Source organism: Aptenodytes patagonicus, unplaced genomic scaffold (genome assembly GCF_965638725.1).
Source record: "Aptenodytes patagonicus unplaced genomic scaffold, bAptPat1.pri.cur scaffold_69, whole genome shotgun sequence".
Classification (NCBI taxonomy): domain Eukaryota; kingdom Metazoa; phylum Chordata; class Aves; order Sphenisciformes; family Spheniscidae; genus Aptenodytes; species Aptenodytes patagonicus.
In genome coordinates this window covers 81,977-109,061 of record NW_027472018.1, presented here as the reverse complement: position 1 = coordinate 109,061, position 27,085 = coordinate 81,977, and the positions used below count along the sequence as shown (strand labels likewise).

At 43.3% G+C, this 27,085-nt stretch overlaps 1 protein-coding gene across 7 annotated transcripts in view; it reads left to right on the top strand.

The window, feature by feature from the left end:
• Nucleotides 1–27,085, top strand: part of SMARCD3 (SWI/SNF related BAF chromatin remodeling complex subunit D3) — a 113,427-nt gene that overhangs the window by 36,176 nt on the left and 50,166 nt on the right. For 4 of the 7 annotated variants that reach the window (XM_076363564.1, XM_076363562.1, XM_076363561.1 and 1 more), the window contains exons 3-4: nt 18,846–19,063; nt 22,216–22,258. In XM_076363564.1, the coding sequence (XP_076219679.1) occupies nt 18,855–19,063; nt 22,216–22,258 (252 nt within the window). In that variant the 5' untranslated portion in view covers nt 18,846–18,854. Of the gene's footprint in view, nt 1–7,562; nt 7,866–16,188; nt 16,226–18,845; nt 19,064–22,215; nt 22,259–27,085 lie in introns of those variants that run through there. The other 3 variants (XM_076363566.1, XM_076363560.1, XM_076363565.1) reach the window with 3 other exon arrangements.

Below are 27,085 nucleotides of genomic sequence, written 5' to 3'. Positions count from 1 at the left end.
TTTACTTCCCTCTTTTAGATCTTTGAAGATGGTAAAACAATCTGGATATGACAACCATCCTTGGTGTCCTTAGTAGCCGCTTCCCTTCCACTTGTTTTTATCATTTGTTTATAACCTTTTGTTTATAACCTTTCAGTAATTTTTATTTTTCCTGGCAATTACATACAAATTATGTTAATGTTAAGAATTTCGGGCATATAATGATGTTTTACTACATTGCATTCAAGCTACATTTGCCATTTCCCACTGGCTGCCATTTTCCAAAGTCATTGATGCTTGCTGTAATTATTTACCGTTTGAGATTAACTTTGACTTTTTTTGGGGGGGGGTAATCTGTTTGTAATTGTTGCAATTATTCTGCCAAATAAAATAATTTAAAAAGACTCTTGGGCTTGTCTGGCAATGCAGTTTTTTTATGATCACCAATATTACTTGTTGCTCTCAGTTCCATTGTGCTCTAAGTGTGATGTGGTTTTATTCACCTATTAATTGTTCTACTAGTTTAGTTGAAATGGGAGGTGGATTTATTAGACAATCTATGCCAAGATTGTTCTGTTTTCCTTCTTTGGTTATGTGTTTTCTCCAGTCTCCTAGTGCTTTCTAAGACTGTTTCTCAGTTCTTATGTAGCTTTGCATATTAATACATCCTTCAGTCAGTATTTACTTATTATTGATTTGCTTAAACTATAGACACTTTTCAAATGATTTTCAGTGAGAACAGGATATAATTCCTAGCATTATTAATATTAATCAAAACGGGCTTTAAAAAATACTTTTTCCTGATAAAGAAACAGGAAATCCTGTTGGTTTTCCTATAATACAGAAGCACAAGAATACAATCATTTAAAGAACTCAGTTTTTTAGCAGCTGTCCCATAGGAATACCAAGGTTTAAAGTGCTATGCAGTAAATTTATGCTTGAAAGGGTTACATATGACATGGTTGCTATTGATTATACAACAGTGGACTTGCTGTTCCCCCATCTGTGTTCTGTCAGTGATACCAGGTGAATCCTGTATGATGCTCTTACCAACACACCCCAAAGCCATTGTTCTAATCACCAAGTATCATGAAGATACTTACACTTTTTGGACTAGGGGGCAGTAGATTTGGGGGTAGTTGTTGATAGGTCTTTGTTCCCCCAGGATTCCCCACCAAGAATCCCTCTATTTCCTTCACTTTTGAAAAACAGACTCCCAACACAATCTCCTATCTTCTCTATTCTCCTTCCAGGACCAAAGTCTTCCTAGTAACTTCTCATACTTTGCAGCTCTGCTTTGGCCTTTGACTAGAAAATAAAAGGAGTATTGTGGACTGCTGCCTGTAGCACTCTGCTTCTTTGCTAAGAAGATGTGAGAAGCCATGCACAGATGTCACTGCACAAGCTGTGGGAAGTGGATTTGGTGAGGATGGAAAAGTGGAGGCAGAGGCATAGTAGGGCTAGACAGTCTACTATGAGGTTACACAGAATTGTGCAGAGTTGGGTAAAATGGTTGTATGGTTGATATCATGGTAATACTGATGACTCATTATTTTGCATCCTATAGTATTACATCATTTTTTCCATCTTTTGGCATCCCTGCTGTTGCCTTTGATTGCTTTTAAAATGATCAGGAGGTAAGTTTGTAATTATCTCTCTACCTCTGGAGAATAATGTTTGGAACCTCTGGAGACAGAGACAAATGCTTTTCCTTGCCTTCATTTATTCTTTTTTGCCTTTATTTTAAGTCTTCTTTCTTTCTTTCTTTATGCGTGTTACAACTTGCTTATGGTATTTCCTCATTGCAGATAGATTTTAAAAAGTTAGTGAAAAGTCCTAACATAAAAAGGTAGGTCTATGAGACAGTGATGCAAGATGGTAGTTGAAGATATGTGAGTCAAGGAGAGAGCAAAAAGCCACGGTATAAAAGCTATATGATACTTGAGAAGTCTCAAAGGATAACTGGCAGCAATCTGCATATGCAGATTCCTTATTCCTACATTGTTGTAGCAATCAGATGTGTATTTTTTTCAAAATAAAAAATTTAAGGGACCCTTTTTGATCAGCTTAAACTTGTTTGCATCAGATCTGTGAAATCTGTCAGGGGAAACCACTCTGGATAGAAAAAAGCCTTATCTTTGTCTTATGAAATTCCATACAGTTTCCATAGGGAAATAAGGCAAAAGGAACCTCTGGGAATCAGCTAGTCCCTTGTCCCACCCCAAGTCAGAATCTACACCACCTACATCACTCTGGACAGATGCTTGTCTAACCTGTTCTTGAAAGACCTTCGGTGATGGAGATTCCCATCCTTGCTGGACAAACTATCCCAGAACATCTCTGCTTTTATTGCTGTACTCTTCCTTAATATCTAATGTAAATCTTCCTGGGAGAAATTTCAATCCATTATTTCTTGTACTGTGTGTATGGGGAGCAGCTTTTCCCTGTATTTGCAGCAGCCTTTTGGGTATCTGAAGACTGTTATTTTCTCTTTCTCTTTTGGGGCTTTACAGTTCTTGTCACACTTACTGTACTCCCCTGAACCATCTTGATTTCTCCCACACATATTTTCTCTGATGCACAGACCCCCAAACTGCAAAAGACCCCAAACTCTCTGGTTGAGCCATTAACAATTCATACCACAACAGAAGGATTACTTTGGAAGGGTTCCTCAGCAATACTGGCAAAATTTAATTTTGCAGCCTCAGGGAAATGTTGAGCTAGGACTGCTTGTGCCCTGGAGAGGACAAGGGATGGAGAAAAAGAATAATCTAGAGTGTCGTTGTCACTGCTTATGCTGCCACCAAGGGGATGAGAGAAGTGGGGCAGCATTCAGTTCCTGCTCTTCTGGTTTTTTTTTTTTGTCTGCTTATTTTGTGTCAGTGTAGTACTGTTAACTCACATTCAGCTTATGATCTATTACATCCCCAAACATTTTTTCTGGAAAAAAAAACAACTCTTCAGCCAGTTGTTCTCCATCTTCTATTTATATAGTTGTTGATTTCTATCTTGATGTGGAACCTCACACTATTTCTGATTGAATTCTATCCTGTTTTTTCAAACCATATCTCCAGCTTCTCAGGATTTTAATTTTAATCATCTCTCCTAGTATACCTGTAACCCCTCCAAACCATATGTTGCTAGGAAATTTAATAAGTATGTTCTCTAGTTCATTATCCATATTGTTAATGAGAATATTGAATAATTCTGAACTCAGGAACAAGTAGTCAGCCTCAATTTTGGGATATTTTCTGTCTGTTCTTCAGTATGTTTTCTATGCCATATTGCATCATTTCCAAAACTGATGAGAATATTTTAAGTTTCAGAGAACAGAGCGCTGCTGACTTAAGTGAGAATTGGATGAGAGAAACCATGCCTCTTTAAGGCAACCAGCACCTTCATGTACTTCTTTAATTACCTGCAGATCAAAAAATTGAAAGCAGCTGCAAACTTATCTCCCAAAAACAACTTGGTTCATATCTTTTCTAACCTGACCATCTTAGTTTAAAAGTCTTAAAAGCTTGAATAATAGCACCGTAGTAAAAACAAAACACACAAACTTGTGGGAGAAAAGGTGGCCTCTCAGAGCCGCAAGAGGTAAAGAGCAAATGTCAGCCTTTCCTTGAAATAAAATGGGCTAGGAGTATAGCATGAAGTGAGCTTGAAGTGAGCAGTGGAGACATGAAAGGAGGCCCCAGAGTGTGCTCAGCCTCCAAGAACTAGTAAAGGAACTCAAGCATTACAGAGTGAGTCCCATGCCACTGACATCTTTTAGACCAGAAATGGCTGGGAGCTGCCAGGATACTTGTAGCAGTTGGGGAAGACTTGGGTTGAACCAGGCACTTTTTTAAACAACACACACACTTATTTTCTACAGTTTTATGAAAAAATATGTAGGGAAAATAGAAAAAGAAACAATTTAAAATAAAATTATATGATTTTTCTGTTAATTTGGGAGAAGACATTCTTGCACTGTAACTTTCACCCTTTTGTGCAAATGCATTGCACGCTGGTTTTCCTTGACAGTATCGTGGTGAGTGGAAGAATCACAGGAAACGGGTTTCATTCTCAACTAGGTGATGTTGGGCAAGTCACTTCCATCCATTTGTACCTTATTTTCCATTTGAAAAACAAGAGCTACTTCTACTGATTTCTTTTCTGAAGTACTTAGAGAACTACAATCATACTAAGTAAGAGCTGAGTTTTATTATTACAAATTTTTTTTTTTTGACTTTTACTCATTCAGTCTATGGCTACAGTGAGTCTGCCATTCCTTAATTTTCAGGTGGCTGACCTTGCAATTTGATGTTCTTTTGAGGAAATCTCCTTATATAATGCCTGTTAAGAACATCCAGGTAGCATACAATACATACTGTATGGTATTAAATTGAAAGTCAGTAACACTTCATAATATATCCTCCTGCTCCATAACGTAATAAAGAAGCCAGCTATTGATGGAGATAGGAGCAACTGTAGCTTATTACTTTAGCTACGACTGATGAGAAAAATGAAAAAGCCTAAAACCATGATGCACACCGTCCTGATTGTACAGTACTGACAATGATGAAAAAAGGGCCGTAGGGCGGAAGCGCTTCCAGCTGCTGCATGCGCGGGGTCCCGCGGCGGCGGCGGCGCATGGCTGTCGCGGCGATGGGGTTAAGCGCCAGTGCGAGCTTTGCCGCGAGCGCGGGGCTCGGCACTGCTCGCCGTGTTCTCTGGCTGCCACCGACAAGGGAGTTTGCTATCAAGGGAATCGCAAAACGTCTGCGAGTGCCCGATTCTGCTTTGTCTTCCACCTCCAGCCCGGGAAGCCGAACGTCCGCGGCGCCTCGCCGGGAACGTCTCCCGGCACGCGGGGGCGGCGAGTGGCGCCGAGCCCCGCGGCCCGGCCCGGTGCTGCCCGCGGCACCAAGCTCCATCCCCGGCGGGGGCGCGGACAGGCGGAGCCGCCCCCCGGCCCGAGCAGCGCCGCCGCCTGCCCCCAGCGCGGCATTGGCTCGCCCCCCGAGCCCCGCACCGCTCTCTGCACACCGGCCTCCGCCGGGCGGGGTCAGTCCCGGTCCCCGGGGCGCCGGTTCGGCCCGGGCGGGCTCGGCGGTGGCGGTGCCCCCCGGGCGCGGCGCGGAAGGGGTTAAGGCCGCTCCCGCCCGCGCGTCCGGCCGTCCCCGCCCGCGCGTCCCCCGCTAGGCCACGGCTGACCTTCACGGGAGCCGCGCCGGGCATGCGCGTCGCCGCGCTCGGGGCCCGCGGGGACCTGCGGGCGGCCCGGCGCGGCCCGCTTCGGTTCGGTTCGTGCGGCCCGGCCCGGGGCGTGTGGCCCGGCCCTCCGCCCGACCGCGAGCGGCGCGCCCGGGACCGCGGCTGGCGCACGCCCTGCCCGTGCCGGGCGCGCCGTTGCCATTCGGTGCCGATGGTGCTGGTGGAGGAGCGCGGGGGGACGCGAGGGGGGACTGCGCGCCGCGCCGCAGCCTAGAGCCGCGCCCCGGCGCCGCCGGCCCCTTCCCGCTCCGCGGCGCCGTGTGCGCAGGCAGGGCGGACAGCCTTCCCGTGCGCACAGCCTTCCCGTGCGCGGGCGCGCAGGGTCCCTGCCGCGAGGTGCTCCGCGGGCCGGGCGGTGCCGGGGGTCGGAGGCCGTCGCGGCTGCTCGCGGCTGTTTGCCTGGAGCCTTCTCCAGCAAGCCACTGTGGGCTTGAGCATGCCGCGAGCTTCTCGTTTGTGCCATTTCATGCAGTGAGAGTGGTTGCACGGTTCCCCTTAAGGAATGCGAATAGGAACACCTGCACAGGCCTGTATCAGTAACCCAGCTGCAGGGAAAGTTGGTGCTTCTCCGGCAAGTGCAGGAGTCAGCAGTCAGTGTGGTCTCTGAAAAAAAAAACATTGTCTTGCGGGGAGCAGGGGAAAGGGCTCACAACATGGGAGCCAGCGTTTCTGTGTGCTTCTGGGATCTAAAAAAAAATTGCAGATGCAGCGCCAACGCCACCTTGCCAGGCATGCTGACACATAGAATCATTTATGTTGGAAAATACCCTTAAGATCGAGTCCAAACATTAGCCTAACACTACCAAGTCCACCAGACTTGTAGCAGTTTGGTTCCAGATTACACGTGCCTTTAGTTCAAGTCAGCTAGAACCTCAGGAATAGTTTCAGCACTGAATAAGGCCACACCACTTTGCTTGGCATATTCCTTCTGAGGGACTGAGAGGTGGAGGGGGAACCGATAACAATGCCCACTGTCCCGAAATTTCTGTGATTCCTATGGCTATTGCCACACAGTAGCGCTTGGATTGGGGTCACCCTAAAAATCAGTGGAGGTTGTTGCCTTCATTCCCATGTGCAAAAGGCCATATGATCTTCATGGCTTGCTCTTCACTGCTGGCTAATGCAGTATCTCTTTTGTGCTTGTTTTTATTACTGGTTGAGGGCAGAAATTTATTTACTTGTTTTAGATCCGATTCTCTTCTGTTTGCAGTTTTGCCAGAAAATTCATAGCCCCTAGACAAGAATTTCAAGCAGAGGAATAGAATAAATCCTTCTCGTAACCTGGCAACATCTCGTCTATTGCTGTGTTAGGCAGACTGGGAAACATCAGCCTCTTGCAAGCCATGGACACGCAAGGAGCTGTCAGGAAGCAGATCGGTGCCCCAGGCCACCGCTGCCTGCTCTGCCATTATGGAGGAGCCAGCGCTGCTGCTCTCAGAATGGCTGCCGTGCTGCCAGCATCTGGTGCTGCACTAGCTGATGTCCATCCGGGGCCGCTGCAGCAGCAAGCAGTCGCGGAGGGGGTGGTCTGCTGCTTTCTGCCCCCTTCCCCTGGGTGGCAGGTGGGCTCCATGTTCCCAGCAGTGTCCTGGGATGACATGCGTTGTCGTGCAGGGCTTTGTGTAATAAGCAGCGAGCTGCTGATGTCTCATGGCAGCTGTGGTGTTAATAATTTGTCTGCGTCTGTCAATCACCTGGGGTCTCTAATGGATCCATCACAGTGGTACCAAAGCATCCTGAGGGCGGTCACCCCGTGAGAGATGCTGTGGGCGGCTGGGAGCATGGAAGCAAGTCAGGCATTGTGCCGTCGCCATGCTGCCCCCCGCCCCCTTCCTCCCGCTGTTCTCACACTCTTTCTTTCCCCTCGCTCTCACACACTGTCCCTCCCTGTTCCCAGCTTTCTGCCTCCTGCTGTTTCTCTCTCTTGTCCAAAGGGGTTAGTTCTCAGTCTCACATGCTGGAAATGCTGCCAGTGAATATTTCTGTGTGCTGCCTGCCAGGTCCCTGGGGAAAAGGCCTGGAAATGCAGTGCAGGAGGAGCAGTGGGAGCAAGGGAAAACCATTGTTTCTCACTGCTCGCCTGCTGCATTTTCTAATGGGAAAACGCTCTCTGTGAGGTACTGAGTTTTATGTCACTGCTGAAGTTGCCCCCTCCCCCTTCCCCCTTGCCCCAGAATTTACCATCCCCTGGTGCAGAGGAGGAGAGGTTGCAGCACTGCTACGAAAAAGCTGAGACGTGTTTTCAATTTGCCTCCTGCTTATCTCTACTGTTTGGACAGAGAGGTTTAAAAAGCTGGATTTTCTGTCCCTGCAGAGTAAACACACAGAACCCGGCAGCACAAACTATTTCTGGCTTATCAGTGGAGGAATGCAGCAGCTGAGGCTTAGCGCGAGTGGGCCGTCAGGAAGGCCCTGAAGGGGCCCCCTCCCCACTCCGCGCTATTAGAAGTGTGAGAGCCCAGCAGGACTCAGAGGGGAGAGTTGGAGAAAAAGGCAGAAAAGGGAAAGAAAGAGGAAGAGAGAGAGTGAGAGAGGCTGAGCAGACCCTGATGGCTACAGACGAAGTTACAGGAGGGGCTCGCAAAGCTACGAAAAGCAAACTTTTTGAGTTTCTGGTCCATGGGGTGGTGAGTCGGGAAAGTTAGTGAGCTGGCTGGCTCTAAATAGAGGGATGAGTGGAAACTGGAGGCTCTGTGCTGGGCTGGATTGGCTCCTGCAGTGTGCTCCTGGGGTGCTGGTAACTGCCTTGCCAGGGGAGCACCGGGGTCTGTAAAGCCCCCAGAATATGCACTGATTCATTGATAATACAGGCTTGTGTCTGGGGGGATGTGTGCTGTGATTTTTGCTTTGATTCTCCATGAATGGTGAATAGCGTGCTTTTGAGCCTGATCATGGTGCAGAAACTGCACTGGATCTGACCCAAATGGGCTTGTAGGACACTTTGTTCTGTAATCAAACTTGTGTTTTGAAAAACAATTCTGATGAAAGCCTGATGAAGCCTTGTGGTACTGCCTCTGGTTCTTGTCTCCAGTCTTGGCTCTTATGTATCCTCTGGCTACTTAACAGGTGACTTTCAGGGGCTTGAAGAGATTAGCTCTGCAGATCTGTAACTGTCTATGGGAACTCACCCATGAGAGAATTTCAGGGTGCCATGCTTAATTAAAGCAATCCTTCGGGTCTTTAAAAATTTTCCAGCTTTTGTTTAAGAATCAGGTCTTTGATTTCCATTTAAGGGGAAATGCTAACCCTGTTTTGCTGCCATTGGAAACGATGTTCTTTAAATGACTCTCTAGTGATTGAGAGCAGTCACCATTTAGAACATTTGGATTTCTTGTATTGATACACATTTAACAAAAGTAAGACTGTTAAAGAGCCCCAAGGAATGCAGATATTGTTTGGATACTGACAGTCCCGAGTGTTTTCTCTCTTGAGGATTCTGGCACCTCCTGTGACACCTTTTTGAAGACATCAGGTGGGGCTCTTGTGCAAAGATCATAGAAATCTGTGGAGCTCATGACAGGCTCCTAAGTTGTCTCCATAATTCAGGCTTACTCCAGATGTGTAGGATCTAGCATGTGTCCTGCAGATCCTGGATATGGTGGGACTTGCAAGGCTAAGGACTTTTAGGTGGCATTCTGTGTTTGTGAGAGCAGTGAACAGGTGATGTGGTGCCATTGTACAGGAGCAGTCTGTTGGGAGATTGGCGGATGTACAGGGATGACTGAAGAGCAGGTGTGCAGGTCTGTAGCAGTGGTTTTGTTGTGGACGTGGGTTCATTAAGGTAGTCTGGCTCAGGATGGCTATAGCTGGGCAGAACCATAGGCAAGTTGGGAGGGGTGGGCATATTGGATGCTTTTGCCTTTTCCAAGGTTTCTGTTGGCATTTGCACACCAGTGGTCTTCCTTTAGTATCAAGAAGAGTGGCAAAAATAGTTATGTGAATTTGCTTCTTCCACATCTAGATGGACTTCATGTGAAAGCAGCATGCTAGCCTCTTAAGCATAGGAATTTTTAATTTATACCAGACTGAATATAGCAGAACTCATTTTAATTACTTATTTGGATGCTAGAAAAGTCTGCCTTTTCTGCCCTGGGAGTTTTGCCACTAGTGGCATCTTACTTGAATATCTGCGTTTGCCTGGAATATCTGCATTTGTTTGTCATCTTCCTGCTACTTGTTAGTGAGTAGGAAGCTGGGGCTTCCTTGTCTGTTATTCTGTTGCCTGAACACCTCATGTATGACCCTCTCCTTTTCTCCATGATTATCACCTTTAGTTCTGCTTTTGCTTCCTTGTTTGTTCTTTCCTTTAGTTTCTTCCTCATCTCAGGTTCATTTTGATCAAAACACAAGTTGGGGTAGTCAGTCTTCCATTACTTAAAAAAGATAAAAAAAGTTTTAACTTCATTTTGTCTCTTCAGGTCCTGTATCCTACCAAATAAGAGAATGTGCCATCACAGCCATTACTTTGAGTTTACATATTGCTGGCTATTGAGTTTTATTACCATCCACAGTGTGCCAGCATCTGAATCAATTCCTTGAAAAATCAAGTTACATAGCAAACTTACTGGAATTCCTTGGAGTCAGATTCTGCTCTAATTTCAGGGAAAAAAATCTCCTCTTCAAATTACTTATTTTTTATTTTATCTGTGATAACATTATTTGATTTGGTTATTGCAGGCTGCTTCTTCTCCCCTGCCCCACAAAATGGGGAGAGGCAAATAGAGGTAGAATGTTGTGAGAAATTTTTTTGCTATGTGAACACTTAAGGATTAACAGGATAATTTTGCAGTATTTCCTAAGGGCAGTAGCTTTTGGATTCACTTGATCTTTCTGGAAACATATGTTCCTTTGCTAAGGTCACTTCGCCCTTTGCTCTTGCGCACCTGATCTTGCCTTTGTTCTTTTCCATATTGCTAGCTTAGAAGATGTCTTCTTCCTTGTTTGTCCCAGTCAAATAGGATACCTCTGAAAGGTGAAATCTCTTAATGGTTAAAAAACTCAAGTGTGATACTTCATTGTCGTCCTGCTTGAGTTCTTGATAGTTTGTTAACCTCTGGTTAGCAGTTCTTCTTTTAAAAAGGTTAGATTTCTTTAAGTTATTTATTTTTACAATTCTTTTACTCTTGTTCTGTTTCATCGGGGTCTTGCACATTGTTTTTGTGGGAAGAGAGAATTTTTTTTTCCCCAAAGGCTTCATCCTGTACTTTGTCCTTTTTTTTGTTCCTCTCTGCAATATTTCTAGCACTTTTATGGATAAATATGGCTTTAATCACCACATTTCTTTTGGTTTATCTCTTTATTGATGCATTTTCTACTGTCCAGTAATACATTTCAGGCTGTCTTTATGACATCTCCCTCTGGGTGTCCAGCTGTTGCCTTAAATTTTGTTGACCCAAACCCAGTTATTAATCTTCCTGCAGGTGATTCCTTTTCTCAGTTTCTTCTATCCTCTAGACCCTATCATAGGCCTCCCTGCTGGCTGGATCCCTTCAACGGATGTTACCTTTGTCTCTTTTTTTTTTTTCTTGCTTTCTTTTTTTTTCCTTTCTGTTACTCAAACAGGTATCTTCCCATATAGCCTTGAGAAGGTCCATGATGCAGATCTTGTCAAAGCTCTTGTCCAGACATCTGTCCTCTTGTGACTCAATTGCAGCAATCTTCTCCTCTTTGGTGCCTTGTACAGTCGACCTTGCCTGTGTCGTCTTCACACAAGAAGCTGCTGAGAGGTTCGTTTTCTTGTCCTGTTCTTCTGACCTTTTTAATCTGCTTCTGTGTCCTTTTTCTGTTCCCACTTTATCTTCCTTCCAAAACCAATCTTCTTGCCTTTTATACACAAGATACACCTATAAAGGTCTATGTCCTTTTCTTAACTATCAAGTCATATCTGTATTTACAATATACTTGCTGTCAGTTCAAGTCACCTTCTTTTTCCCATAGTGATCTTGTTCTTTGTCCTCTGTGCTGTGCTTAGGAAGCTCTTCCTGTTAATATAAGCCCTTATCCATATTTATTTTCTGCTGATATGTGTTTTTTCATAGTTCCTGCTAATCTCTACAGTTTAATATTAGTTACACATCAAGGCTGCTAATTTATACAAACCTATGTATCACTTATGTGACTCCTTTGCTTATCCTCAGTCGTCTTTTTGTCTGGTTATCTACCTCTCAAATCCGGTCATAGAATTTTATGGTAAGTACAGAAACCGTGTTATATGAAACGGCATTTAGTACAGTGAAAGAAGGGTCTCAAAGCATGCCATCATGTAAACAAATATTTAATATAGTGATAAATAACTTGTTGCCAATGTTAAAGCATACAAAAAGACAGGTCTGGTGCCCCAAAGATGTATATGGAGTGTCTAATAGATTTATCAGTGATCTGGACAAGGGGATGAGCAATGAATTTCATAAACAAATTTTGCATCTCCTCATATATTGCTGGGTTTTAAATGAACTGTAACCATTCAGGAGGAAGGCTTGCATGTCACTGTGAGCTGTCTAGTGTGTAGCAGCAGCCACTGCTACTAAGAAAGCAAGTAAACTGTTAGCCTGATTAAGAAATGGGGCAGAGAATAATACAGAGGCAATTGTAAATTCATGGCATATACTTAGAAGAATATTTTTCTGATTTGGGTTGTCTGCATGACTAACAAGCAAAAAGAGGGGTAACTCAGAGGGCAGTAGTAGTGGGAGGTCTGTGAAGAATAAATAAGATAATGGGATTTATTTATAATATCTAAGGATGGAGACTGATGAGGAAAGTTGTAAAATCTCTGTCATTGGAGGCTCTTAGGCACTGGTTAAAGAAGTAAACATTTATCAAAGATGATGGAGATACTGGTGATGCTTCTTTGAGATGAGGAAGGACTGGCTGACCTCAAGGACTCATATTTCAGTATATTATAAAAATTATATTTGTTTTATTATAATGGAAAGAACTAAAGATACTCTCCCCAAATTAAATGGTGATCTGTTTTAAGTGGATAAAAGTGATTGTATCTTCCAGCCAGTCATCAGGTTGTAGAGAGCACTACTAGAAGTAGCGAGGTGAGGAGAATATTATGTTTTAAAAAAGTAAAATTTCGCTAATGGAAAATATCCTACTAATTTTTATATTATCATGTATATAAATACTGTCTTGTCAGAGCATAAATCAGCTAACACTAGAAAGGCTAGAAAAAAGCTTCATGAACTGTTTTTGGACAGTTTGTTCTACTTCCCTAACACAGGGCTGTCTGCGCGGTTCTCTGTGCTAGAACATTGTCAGGGAATGGGTCCTGGAGTGGAGTCACTGGTTTGCTGCATGTGTATTCCCTGTTTTGTTAAACAAGGAGATGTTTGGGGTGAGTGTAGGGCAGCCTGGAGAAATAAAGGGACCTTACCGCAGTGAAGAAATTTGATGAGGAAGGTACTTGCAGAAGACTGGTAGAGTGAAAACATTGTACAGCATTCAACCGTGTAAGTAAGCTGCCAGTAGAAACTGAAGGTTTCTCCTTTCCTAGCCCTGGACTAATTGCAGGCTTAATGAATACCGAAAAGTTCACACATAATTAAGAAAAGAAAATTGTATTAATTCTAGCTAGGGTTTTAATAGAGATCAATGTGATTTTATGCAATATGGGCTTGTTAAACAAATTTGAGTTGCTCATTGAGAAAACTTGGATTTGCTGATGTGTATAAGTGCACAGATGTAATTGATCTGTGACATGTTTGAATTGCTCTTCTGTTTTTTAAAAAAGAAATACTGTAGGAATATGAAACTGGATCATTTAGCCCAGTGTCCCCAGTTGCAGGGAGCAGCAGAAGACTGCATGGAAGTATAGGAACAAGGCAAAAACCTAGTGATGTTTCATCCAAATACTCTGCGCTTTGGAGCTCTGGAGCTTTCTGACCCAAAGCTGCCCTCTGTGTAGTACCTCTATATGGATTTTATTTAAGTAGGTTAGTCCACCGATGTCTTCCTGAACCGATATAAACTTTTAGCATTCAGAGTGTTTTGTGTCAGGAATTTTTGCAGCTTATCTTACATAAAGAAGTACCTTATCCTGCCAAGTGCTAGCTGTTGTCTAATTCTTGTAAGGGAAGAGACAGTGAGCTCTTGATCAGTCTCCTTTCTCTCCATGCTGGTTATGGTGTTGCAGAGCTCTGTTGTTACCTCTCCCCTCCCAAAGCCATCCTTTTTACAGAGTCAAGAGGCGCATTCTGGTAGTTCTTCACACAAAATCGATTCCATACATTATATCATAGTAGTGGATGTGATCAGATCTATTAAAATGAGCAAGCTGATGGAACTCAAAGATGGAATATAGGGTTTGTTAGTTTCAATTCCAAAGACAATTCTTTTTCTTTTTTCCCCTTGCTTGTATCCAAGTGCTTCGTTTGAGGTTTGGTGGCTGATTAGTCTGAGCTGTGAATGGACATGCATGAAATAGAAAGGTGGTCACTGAACATTGTCTCAAGTTACAATTCACAGTTCTGTAAATGTGATGTTTTCTAAGTTAAAGATTTTTGGACTGTCATGAACATTATTTAAAAATGGGTGAAACCTGGAACACTTGGACCCTGATTTTAGGATGTGAGAGCTTTTGGGAAATGGAGGAAGGTCAATATAGCAGACAAGCAAGAAGAATTGCAATACTGATGTTTCTGCTTACTAAATCTCTAAAAGATTCATAGACATTAAAAAAAAAAAAAGGAACTCATATGAGGTAACATCTGTAGTTAGAGGAGAGGAGAGAAGCCATCTACAACTTTTTTTCTTGTATTTCTGAATCCATTTTGAAACAGCACATTCAGTTGGGAAGCCATTTGTGCAGTCAGAAACCTGTTGCTATCAAACAATATCTGTCTAGTCTAAATTTGTTAACTGTTCCAGATACTTCTAGTGACCCATTCTTACCTCCAGACAGCATCTGGCATCTCCTCTTGCTTATGTTTATGCCTTATAGAAATCAGTAGCTACTGTAATGCCTTGACACAATATGTTGTCTAGCCAAGGTAGCTTCTATTTTTAGTTAAAAAAACATGCCATTTGGTAATTGTTGTTCTTTTTCTCAAAATCAGTCAGTTTTTCTGTTAACAAGAAGCCCCTGGCTGTTCACTGCATGCCATCAGAATCCTCCTGTGTGGTGCCGAGATGGATAGAGTCTGTGTCTTTCAGAACAGGAAATTGCTGTACGTGCAGCTCAATGCTATATTGCATTGCAGTGACTCCCCGCTCTCTGTTCAGTCCCTTTCTAAGGCTCTTGTAGGTGTTCTTGCTTTTCTTTTCTTTACACTTTCTTTTCCTTTTACCTGTCAGTTCTCCAGGTTATTTTCCTTTATCTGGTATGTCCAGACAGGAACCCTCCTTTTTTCTGCTTCATCATTTTGGCTGCTATGACGTTGATGTCCCTTGAGAAAAGACTCTGCAGTAGAAATACATAGAAAAGCACCACTCCAATGTTGTCTCATTTCTGCCATCAGACAGGAGTTCACCTGAAGAATGACAAAGGAAGAGGAAAGAGGCAGTCCTCTGATGTGACAGGAGGTTCAGGCAGGGAAGAAAGTAGAAAAGCCAAATGCGTGGCTTGGGAAACTGGGCAGTGGAAGGTAGTGATAGGGACTTGGCAGCAGTTGTTGGGAAGGTGGTATGCTTGCTGCACTGACAGTATGCTCAGCTTTGGAAGGCTGCAGCCAGGACGGTGATGGACTGTGTACAGGAATGCAGGCAATTGACAGAATTCTTAGGGACCAGTATGCATGCATGAAATACTGGTTGTGTGCCTTTCTCTGTGTGCCGTACTGTTTGGCCTTGTCTAGCTGCTCTGCCGGCAGCTCTACTCTACTCTTTGCTTCATCTTCTCAGAGCTGTGAGAGTGGTCCCTTCAGCTGGGGACATACTGTGGTCTTCCTCATTTCCTATGGCCCACAGTGGTTTTGCCCTCTGTCTCATAAAGTGTTTGAAGTAGTGCAGAGTAATACATGTATATGGAATCAATGGAGGAAGAAAGGGGATAAGTCTGTGGGTAAGAACAGAGTTGGGTCGGGTAAGGGGGTCTAGGGTAGATGATTTCCCAGGAAGGAGGATGTGTCAGTGCTGTTTTGCACTGCAGCCTTCACCATGGATGATACTTGTTCAGGACAGACTCCATCCCTCTGAGGAAGAGGGGGGAGACAGATCCTAGCCTGTAGACAGGTGCACCTCCAAGATCTCTTTCAAAAGATGTAGTGGTATTATAATACTCTTCAGTAGCAAGACTTTTTTTTTATGTCAGTATTGTGAAAAATTCAATGTATTGTCTGTCACTGTCTTGTCTTGCACATGTGTTTGAGAGCAAAATAAGCTTTTAGATAAGGTAAGGTACTGTTTGTGTGTTCTCCTTTTATAAAAGTTTAGATAGAGAAAGCATTTCTGTATCTTGGGAGTCTGGTGGGCTTGCAGCAGGGAGATGGCAGTTGCGTAGTGAGTAATACTTTATCTACGGGTGATACTGGAGATAGGAACATGAGAAGGGAGGGGAAGGAATGAGGCAGGGCAAGAGGTGACATTGAATATGCTTTTGCTAGAGCTGTCTCCTTTTTCTCAGTTTTGTCCTTTCTCTACGTTTCTCTATTTTGATGCTTAACAAAGGGAACTTGAAGGAAGTTCAAAGATGTCAGACTTAGATCAAGAGTAGATTTGGCTTGCTGACCTTGTTCTCCAGGCCTTAAGGTGTCCTTTATAGAAGCAGAAAAGTGGGCCTGCAGTCTGATCCTTGTGGCCAGACAGTCTCCAGGAGGGATGAATATGAGATGGCTGTGCCCAGGATCTTGCCTCTTCCGAATGACTGTCAAATGGCCCCAGCTGATTGACAGGCAACAGCAGGCCCAATGGTCTGCTCTTTGCTGGAAGAAGGCCACAATGTGTAGATTGACAGACAACAGAGAGATCTTGAATACAAGCTCAAGTGAGAAGCATTTTCTGGGCCATTTGCTTCTGCTGACTCTGCCTGGGTCAGAGGGTGGGGGTGAGTACGTGGGAACGGAGGGAGCTGCTCTGTTCCAGCAGTTTTCATAGCTTCGTGTTTATGGGAGAAGATGTTTCCAGCTCTGCACAAAGCCTCAGTTTTGCCTGTTGCTGCCTCCTGCTGCTTCTCTGCTCAGTGGCCATACCCACAACTGGTTTCCTACATGAATACTTGCTGAATTCACCTGCTTGGCTTCCTGTGCTGGTCTCTCTCCTACCTCAGCCTTCCTTCTCTGTCCGTACCAATTACAGCCATTGGTTCTTTGCTGATCATTCATTCCCCTGTCTGTCTCCAGTTTCCTTCATGCATACAAGTGCAAGGAATATCTAAGACTTGCGATGATCAGGAAGGGCACTGAGCTGGGGCTTTGGGGAGTACAGTGGATTTGGGTGGTTAACTTGGAGATGCAGGTCCAAATTCTATTTAGAATTTTATATTATTATAATATATATTATAATTATATATTTAGAAATTATAAAAGGAAGAGATAAAGATTAAATAAACCATTTTTAAAATTTTTATTTCATTTATTAATGGTACAAAAACCATTTCCTTCCCACCCCCCAATGGACTGTCTTGCATACCTTCTGGGGTGCACGCACCTCACTTTGGAGACCACTAGTGTACTTCTCTCAAGTACTTTCTCAGTCTTTAACTGTTGATAACTCAGAGAAGTTTCTAAGCCAAATATGTTTTCCATATTGTTAGCACCCCTTTGAAAAGGGGTTCCACAGGCTGACTACCCACTGTGTGGCAAACTACCCCTTTTTGGTTGTCTGTGAGCCTGACTCCTCCTAGCCTCCTCTGATGGCCATAGTTTATTATTCTGGAAGGGGCAGAGTCAATCCCCAACTGCCCTCTCCAGGCCACTCATGATCTTGCAGAGCTCTAGCAAATGCCCCTTTAGATTACCTTGGATCACCTCTTATCCAGATGGAAAATCATAGTATATTTACTTTTACTTATGTGGATGCAGTTCCATATCTTAATCATTTGTACTTTTTTCAGATCTACTCTACTGTTACTGAACTGCAAGAACCAGAACTGCACACAGCATTCAGCATGTGGGCAAACCATGGACAGTGGCACAGTGATGTTCTCTGTTCCCTTCCTTGTTATTTCTTTTGTTTTATGGCTTTTTTTGACCTCTAGTAAGCACTGAACTGATTTTTTTTTTTTTCTGGAAGTGTCTGTTTAAACCCCAAGATCTTGCTTCTGTTGGGCAACAGTCAGCTCAGAGCCCATTGTTTTGTATGTGATGATTGGATTGTTTTTTCTCATGTAATTCACTTCAATATGTATTGAAATCCACTTTCATCTTCCTTTTCAGTGTTCATTCTGTCTCATAAAGTCCTTCTGAAGTTCTTTGAAGCTGGCTTCATCCTTGCCAGCTTGAATAACTTAGCGTTACCAACAAACTTTTTCACTTCCTTGCTTTTTCTCTCTCTTTTTTTTTTTTTTTCTTTTTTTTTTTTCAGGTTGCTTATGAATATGCTGAAAAGCATGAGTTGCAGCAAAACTCTGCATGTGCCTTCCTTTATTTTCAGAAACAATTACTTTTACCTCATTTCTATCCTTTAACCAATTATTTATCCACAATGGATGCCATTGCCTCTCGGTTTCTACAGAAGACTTTGTAGAGGGACTTGACTTTCAAAAGACTTTTGTGTATGATTATTTTTATTCACATACTGGTTCAAATGCCTATAGAGTGTGTGCGTATTTGTCTGTATTTTCACATATACATAGACATATAATAAACATCTTGATAATTCTTAGAATGAAACTAAGCTCTTCTCTGTTTTAAATTGCATTTTACAGGTGGTAATTATTTTACTGGTGTTTTTTCTTGACGACTACAAACTTTTAGGATTTAGAATTGAGTTTACTGTGTGTCTTGTACAGCATTAAGCTTGTGATTTGACTCAAAGCGTCTCTCCAGAGCACGCTGAAGTCACCATAAATGTCAGGACTTTTGAATGCCTACAGGGGCTGCTGACAAACTACCACATTCCTTTTTTTTTTTTATTTTAGAGGCTTGATCAGAGAGACATGACCTTTTCTTAAAGGATTCTTGTTGCTTTATGAACTTACACTGCTCTCCAGCGTTGGTGAAGGAGAGGGCTGTTAATGGAAAATGTTTTATCATAGTGTTTTCATGGTTCACCTTTGCTTGTTACAGTCTCCCTACTCATCAAAGCAGCCTGCTAGTCAGTGCAAAATCTGAAGCACTGTAGATGTGAGCTTGCTTGTAGCTTTGATTAGCATGTGAACTGCACCAATTTGGACTGTGTGTAGCTGCCATGGAGCTTTTTCTTTGGTCTGAAGGTAGAGCTTTCTGCTGTAAGCTGGCCTTGATATGTTACTGACCACTGAGTGCTTTCCCAAGCCTAGTATTTTTCATCCCTGTTTCCTGTCTACTTTATCACTGAATTCCTCTTTATGATGTCCAGGAAATACCAGTCCAGAGCTCGTGAGCTCTGTGTTGCTGCTTAGTGCTTATCAGGGTGGTCAAAATGGGGAACTTGCTGGAGCTAGTGTCTGATTATGTACAAGTGTCTTTGCAGCTGAAGAAACAGGGACCAAACTGGCTCTTCTTTCTGTTTCACTTCTTCTCTAGCGACCTGGGATGCCATCAGGAGCTCGAATGCCCCATCAGGGGGCTCCCATGGGTCCCCCAGGCCCCCCATACGTTGGAAGCCCCTCAGTGCGACCTGGGATGCCCCAGACCGTGATGGAAACAACAAGAAAACGCACTGCACCACAGCAGGTCCAGCAACAGCAGGTGCAGCAGCAGGTGCAACAGCAGCAGCAAGCCACTCAGAACCGAACTAGGAGGTGAGTGTTCTGGAAAGAAAACATGGGAGGACAATTTGAGGAAGAAAAAATGATATCTTTTTAGCAATAGGTAAGACCTTTAAGATGGAATGAGACAGAATAGAAGATTTATATATTGTCAGTTTCTTAAAGCAGGAAAAACATTGGTAAATTTTACTCTTTACTTTGTTTGTGAACGGTCTTGAACAAACTGACCATTACTAATGTCTGGTTTTGCAGTTATAATGCTTTTACCTCGCAGGTTTAGTGGGCTATAAATCTAGCTGTTACATTTAGCCTTTGAAGTTAATGAACAGTTTTCTTCTAATACAGTACAATTATTGTATTATTCGTTATCTGTTCTGTATAGTTTCTCTGATTTCTGACTGGCTAACAAAATGGTTTGTAAACAAGACAAGTGGAAAAAATTTTTGGTTAGTCATGGTTGACCATGACTTGTACTATGGTCGCTCAGGAGAATGATCATTAAACTTGCAATTGTCACAGGCATTCCTACGTATAAAGTGAAGAGATATGCATAGGAAATAATTTCATAGAATTAGAGGGATTTTTTTAAAGGAACTTTCTTTTTAAAATATGCCCACTTTGTACAGTGATGAATGCATTCTCTCTTAAATAACAGTTCGCTAATTTCTTTTTGCAACTTATTAGACATCAGCAGTCTTGAGCTCCAAGTGTGAGCCAGTTCCTGATAAATATGTAGGGTGCAGTCATCTAGGTGGTCTGCCTTTGCAGAATCATTATAGGTGTATATATAGATTCAGACAGTGTTCTGGTTATGTCGTTGTAGGTAGGTTGTAGGTAAAACATGACTCTCTAAGCTCAGTGCTTCAGGAGCCCTGCTCTGTCCAGGTTATATGCCTTGGATCAGCAAGCCAGACTTGGGAATGCTTATATCTGGGATGCATCTGGAAAGGACACTAATCCTGAGAGTATTAATACATTATGATTTAATAAGATTGAATACAGAAGGAATGTGTGCGAGTGCAGCACGTGAGCACAAGAAATGCATGTGTGTCATGGAGGCTTTGCCCAGCACAAGCCAAAATGCACATTCCACAGCACCTCCCAGGAGGTACTCCAGGAAACTGCACAAAATAATGCCTAGCCTTCAAATATACAGGGTAGATATAACCTGAAAAATTACCACTGCTGGATAATTAAGGTAAACTTTAATTTACCTTACTAGTTTCTAGGGATCATTAAAGAAGAGTATTTTCTGAAAGTTGATGGCCTAACTCACAGACGGAAGCAGTTCCCCCTCCCCAGTTCTTAACTTCAAAGCTTCTAGTTTGGAACCCAGCAGTAATCTCTACTGTAGTGAGTCCAGCTCACACCAGCGCTTCCTAGGTACTCAGGAAAGTTTCTCTGTTTCTTCTGCCATGCCTTTCCTCCAGATAATGTGTTGAATGTTTTCCCCTCGTTCATTTCCACCTCCCTGTCATTTCCCATTGAAATTTTTCTGGTTTTTCAGGCAAACTTTTCTGGCACCTTGGGTCCAATTCTGGGAGTAATTGAGTCCTATGTTTTATGGCACAAACAGGCCAAGAAGGTGTAGTCATCCTTTCTTGGCAGGTTTGGTGGAGACAAAAATCTCATTTCTGTAATAGACTCTTGGAGAACTGGTTGAGACCCAAGTTGTTGGGGGTTTTTGGTTTGTTTGTTACTTACTTTTTAATTGCAAGCCTTGGGATTGTCGCAGGTGCATACATATCCCATTTCCCTTTGGGAGGATGGAGCTTGCTCAGGCATTACTTCCAGATTCTGTGACGTGTTTCAGTGCAGATTTGATTTTGTGAGCTGTGGAAGGTGTTGGAGGTTCACACCATGTAACATTCCAGTCCCATTACTCCTACGCTTTTAAAAAGGGACATTGTTCACCTGTGAAGTTGGGTATGACTGTGTGGATGAATTTTCTGCCCCCGAGGAAGAATGTAGTTTGCACCTCCGGGCACGAAGAGTTCCTCGGGCTTGGCTTATATGGGGATGGGAAGGAACCTAAGAATCTGGTATTTCAGGCCAGGCTTATTATTAGTAAATGTAGGAAGTGAGTATGCCACATCGATGTGTGTGGAAACAGCTTTTACATGGACATGGCTGATGACAGACTTCCTGTATGAAAACAGTAAGGAGGGACATCCTTGTGACATGGCAGAGCGGCAGCAGGCGGTTCACATTCTCCCATTTGTCTGTCACAGATGGAGTGATTCATCTCCTGCTTAAGATAAAGGCCTCACAAATTATAGAGGTGAAGAATAAGGCCTGAATTCCCTCTTGGCCCTGTTAGAGAAAGCTAGGTGACAGGTTTGGTGGGCACAAATGGTTCTTAGAATCTGAAGAATTCAAAAGACAATGTATTTGGCAATCTTCCTGACAGTACCATTTCTTAGGCACATATACATTTGTGTGTATGTACACGAACACCGGTATGTTTTTAAAAGCATAGATATATAAATGTGCTTATGTATGGGTATGGACACATTATGTATATACACTGCAGGCACACATGTATCTTCCCACATATGCGTTCATAAAGATGAACAAATATGGAAATGTAAGCCCACTTACCTTTGTATATCACTCATGCGAATATGTTACAATAAAACAAGTGTATATGCGTAGGGAAGGGTGTGTATATATGTGTGTTTCCATACATCATATGAAATACACACGTGTGTGTTTTCATCAGCACTCAATTTTGGGCATGAATGAATGAATGCATGTCATCTGTTTGAACAAGTTCACATTCTGTTTACAGGCACTCAGCCACTTACATGTGTATATGCATAGGTATATCTATGCACACTTCCACACGTGCATGCTGTCCTCCTACATGCTTTTTCTGTATCTATAGACAGCATGTGCACATGCACACATTGCCGCCCTGCACCATAGAAGATGCTGTGATCAAAGAACTTGCACACTTCTTTCCAAGATGCATAACAGACAGCCCTGATTTGTTCTTAGCTAACTACCTCCCCAGGCTGCTGAGAGAAGGGGTCCTAGGTCCTGGGCATGGGTGAGACCCTTTTGCTGATGCATGCACAGCTGTGCACCAGCATGTGGAGATGTCAGGATAATTTAGCAGGTGGCCTCGTTACTCCTAGATCTGTCACCATGGTAACGTGTTTTTTTCTTTAAAAAATGTACAGTGCCAAGAGGAGGAAGATGGCTGACAAAATTCTCCCTCAGAGGGTGAGTCGCTTTCATTTCCTATTCCCTTCACAATCAGTTCAGCATCTTAGTGTAATTAGAGGGATTTTAGAAAATACTTTCACTTTTTGTTTAAAAATCTAATTAAAAAGTAAGTAGGCAGTGGGTGAAAGTCTAGAGAGCAAGGCTGGGGCTGGGGCTGGGGGCTGGGAGTGTGGAGTGCAGCCCGGCCTGTGTCGTCCTCGTGCACTGGGTTAGCCGAGCCAGCACTGCCACTTGCTGGATGGACAGTGGTGCTGGGCTGCGAAGTACATGACTTGGCGCTGGGGCCCTCTGGGTCTTAAGGATGTTTTTGATCAATTTCTGAGGCTGGCCAAAAGCTGGTTCAGAGCACAGCTGTGCCTGTAGGAGATGGGCTCGTTCTCAGGTCTCTCTGGCCCAGTAGAGCTGCCAGGTTCTAATTTTTGCGGTTGCATCCTAGTAGGACTGAAGTGAACCTGTGTAAACAACAGACTTCAAGGGGCTTGCATTGTCCGGAGAGTTACTAATTCTCTTATCCCTGGAGATATGTCTAGCTTTTAGTGTCCGCCTACCCTTGATCCTCAATGCTTAAATCTTCTACTTCCTTTTTAAACATTGGAATTTCTGTCTGCTCCCCTTCTCTTTCATTATTCCCAGACTTCTCCTTTCCTGTGCCCTCTTCAGTACAGTTCCCCCAAAACCTACTTGGTCCCAAAAGGCAAGCTGCCTTAGTCTTCAAAACACACACCCTTGTCACATCCTAGTCCCAGTTTCTTTGGCTTCTGATGCTTTTTCTGGGCTCAGAATCCCTTTGACAGGTGTGTAGATCTCCACGTCCTTTTCAAGTCTACCTCTCCACTGCTAGTGTAAACCCAGACTTGCTGGCAGCCTCCAGATTCTCTTCCATGACATTCCACAGGTACCTAGTACCAGCCACCTAAGGAGGTGAGCCCACTTTGGTACTCCTGATGTCATATTATCACTTATTTTCTTGTAATTCTTGCCACCCTCTGAAAGCACAGCCTCTGATAGGTTAGCCATTAGTTCTCTCATGCTGCTGTCTTGAAAGGACTGAGCTACCATTAAATCCAGACCTTTGAACTACTTGCAGCTTCCATGGTGTTTGTGTTAAAGCCTCATTCCTGCTCTGCTTGGAGTCTGTACTTTCTTAGAATGAAAGCTACATTTCTTGTGCTGTCAGTTCCGTCTGTCCCACACAAATTGTTTTCACAGACAATTACACATCCTGTATGGTGAGGCTATCACTTTAAATATATGTCCATTTCAAGGCTTCCTTTTTTTCTTGTTTTTTTTTGGTCTGGTGCCTTTATAAGATAAAAAGGTCTCAGAACAGAGGTAACCAAACGTTTTTGGCAACAGAAGACTTGTGCCTCTGTTTATCAAATCCATGATAATTTTTTAATAGGTGGAGCCTTATTCAAGTATGTCAAAAAGCTATACAGATGCTAGCACCTTTCAGAACCATGCTGTCACCAAGCCTTCTTGCCTTTCAGTATCTTTGTTGCCGTCAGCCAATAATTTTAACTGATGGAGTGATAAGGCAACACAAATTGCTAGAATTCTGTCTGCAATGAAGTTTTTATCGGTGCAGCTGGAGTGCTGGTATTGATGATATGACGTTGTGTCTGGATTAAGGTACTCCATTAGGCTGCAGTCAGTGTATCAGAACCTCCTTACGCTCACCATTCATGGGATGTGCATCAGTGTCCTGTCAAGTGGAAGATTTGCACTGGTGGCAGTGGAATGCATGCGAAACACGGGGTAAAACTTCCAACTTTTCAGAGCTACTTCTGGAGTATTTTCCAGCCAGTCAGCATCTGTTATCCACAGACTTTTTTCAGACTCTTGCTTGTGTTTTCTGGGAACTGTGAAGGGGAGAGGGGAAGATATTAAATACATTTTACTCTTGAAAACTGTCTTATGTAATAGTGGAAAAGGAGGTGGGTTCTCAGTGTTACTTGCTATGATAGTGAGTCAGGCAGTTGGCACAGATGACCTGCTGTTGGACTTCCAGGCTCTCTGATCAAGCCTGTGCTATAGCGCTGGAGCATATTGCTAGTTGGGTAGGATCGCTCAGCTGCTACAGTTCAGCTATTTGAGAAGGATTTAATTTTGCATGGATATAATCGTATGAGAAAATTCAACCTAGCAGACTATTACATGTAGGAAGATAGGATTATGGAACTGAATGGGACCTCCTGGCACATCCAGTCTGGTTCCGTCTGTCATGGAAGCCACAACACAATTGCTGCCTCAAGACTAGTTAGGTTCCTTACTTCTGAGATACTTTAGATCTGGCAGCTTTTTTTTTCTTTTCTTTTTGCTAGGCACGGCAAGGCAAGTGCTTTTAGTTTGCCAAGTAAGAGGGGCTCCCCACAATTCTAATCCTCACAGTCCTTCGTTATATCTATTCTAGGTTACATTTACCTCTTTCGAACCTCTTTAAATCTACCTCTCAGGAGACCAGAACTATACATAGTATCACAGATTATCAGTATCACCAGTGCTGCAATGCTGCTAATGCATTTTGATCTCTACTGGAAATAGCTAGTGATGCAGATTGGGATCACATTTTATTTTTTATGGCCTTATCACATTGATACAGCATGTGGTCATTCTGTGATTGACTAATACTCACAAGTATTTCTACTTTCTATTGTTTGCAACTGATGAATTCCCATATTAGAGCAGGAATTATGGGTATAGACTCTGAGGAACATGATCCTGTGCTTTGTAATGCTATATTTCTTCCCGTTTCTATTATACAGTCTCAGCTCCCTTACATTCTCTGTACTGTCCTCTGCCTTGTATTGACAGTGCCACCCAAATTTGTCATGATTAAGTTTTGTTAGCATACTTCTCCTTTTTTGTGCTGAGCTATTAATGAAAATATCTAAATAAAATCAGTTTCAAAAATGATCCATGAGGTACTGCCTGCTTAATTTTTTTTTTCTATGCAAGTTCTTTACCACATACTGTTCTAATCCCCATTTTTCAGTCTTAAGTAGTGGTTCCCTTTATGACTGTATGTCAAATGCTTTACTTAAATGCAAGTCGATTTGATCTACTGCATATCTTTTGTCTAAAATGCAATTTTAATGAAAAGAAAGACTCAGTTAAGCCCAGGCTGACATACTGTAACGTAACAAGGCTTAGCATTTTTTTGTAGTGTATTCAACATTAACTCCAGTTCTGTGCAGCAGGCTATACCCCACCCCATTTTCCTTACCTCTGGATCCTTCCCTTGTTCTCAGGTCACTGAAACCCTCATTCAATTTCAGAAGAGTTCATAGGCATCTTCATTCATAGCTGGGGACCTAGATCTCTGGAGCTGATGTGGCCTTTGTGACCCAAGTCTAGCAGTTGTGCCTCAATTTCGACCTCAGGCCACAAACTGTCTGTAGAGAAACATGACTCCACATCATATTGTGCCTCTTCTTTCTCCAGGCCTTGTCTCCTCATTACTTCTGGTCAGTGTCTTATTTTCTCTTAGTTCTGAGTCACTACATTTTTTCCCAGGCACCGTGACTGTGATTCACTGTTCTGTTTCTGCAGCTTCCTTGCTTACCCATTGTGATGCAAGAATCTCAGCTGAAAATAATTCTGACTCTGTAGCTCTGTGTCTCTCTGCTTTTCCCCATTTAACTTGCTGAGTGGAGTGCAACTTTGAAACAGCAAATTGCTTCTCCTTCAATGGCATGCTTGTCTCTTAGTATTGGCTACTGTTCTTCTCACTGGGCCCCAAATTCCTGTGAGGACTTTTTGTCTAGCTGTGCTGATAGGTTTTTGTACGGCTGTCCTCTCCTTTTCATCCTCTCTACTTCATTCTCCTTTACACGAGTATCAACTCCTGCTGCTGTTTACTGACCACCATACGGGATTCACTGCACAGATCCCATACCATAATAGCTGTCCTGTTGTTGTTTGGTAACTGCATGGCGGTTTTCCATCTCTTTCTCCATCTGAGTCAACCAGGGGTGAGGAACACCTGGATCTGCTATTCACTTGTAAGAAAGAAATGGTTAGGGATGTGATAATCAGTGGCAGCCTTGGATGTAGCAACTGTGAAATAATGAAGTTCAAGATCTTGAAGGGAATGAGGAAGGAAAGTAGTACAGACCCTGGACTTCAGACAAGGAGAGTTTGGCTTATTCAGGGAACTGGTAGGTGTGATCCCATGGGAAGCAGCTCTGAAGGGCAAAGTGGCTCAGGGAAGCTGGCAGGTCTTTAAGGACCCTCCAAGCACAAGAGCAGTCTGTCTTAATATGCAGGAAAATAAGCAGATTTATGAGGAGCCCAGCTTAACTAAGTAGGGAACTCACAGTGGAGGTCCCAACATCAAAAGGCAGCATACAAGAGGTGGAAGCAAGGACAGGCTACAAAGGAGGAATTTAGAAATGTTGCCTGGGCATACAGGGAATGGTATCAGGAAAGTTAAAGCTCAGCTGGAGTTGAGATTTCCAGGGGACGTCAAGGGCAACAAGAAAAGCTTCTACTGTTACATTAGTAATAACAGGCTGACCAAGGAAAATGTGTGCCCGATGCTGAGTGGGCTGGGTGATATAGTGACGACAGAGAATTCTGAAGTACTCAAAGCCTTCTTTGTCTCGGTCTGCACTAACGATGTCTCCCATACCTCTGTGATCAGTGAACACATTCAAGAGGAACAACCAGCAATGGACAGGGATTAAGCCAGGGATTACTTGAGAAAACTCGACCCGTACAAGTCCATGGTACCCAACAGGCTGCATTTGAGGGTGCTGAGGGAAGTGGCCAATGTCCTTGTAAGGCCATTCTCGTATCACTCTTGAAATGTCATTGGCTTTA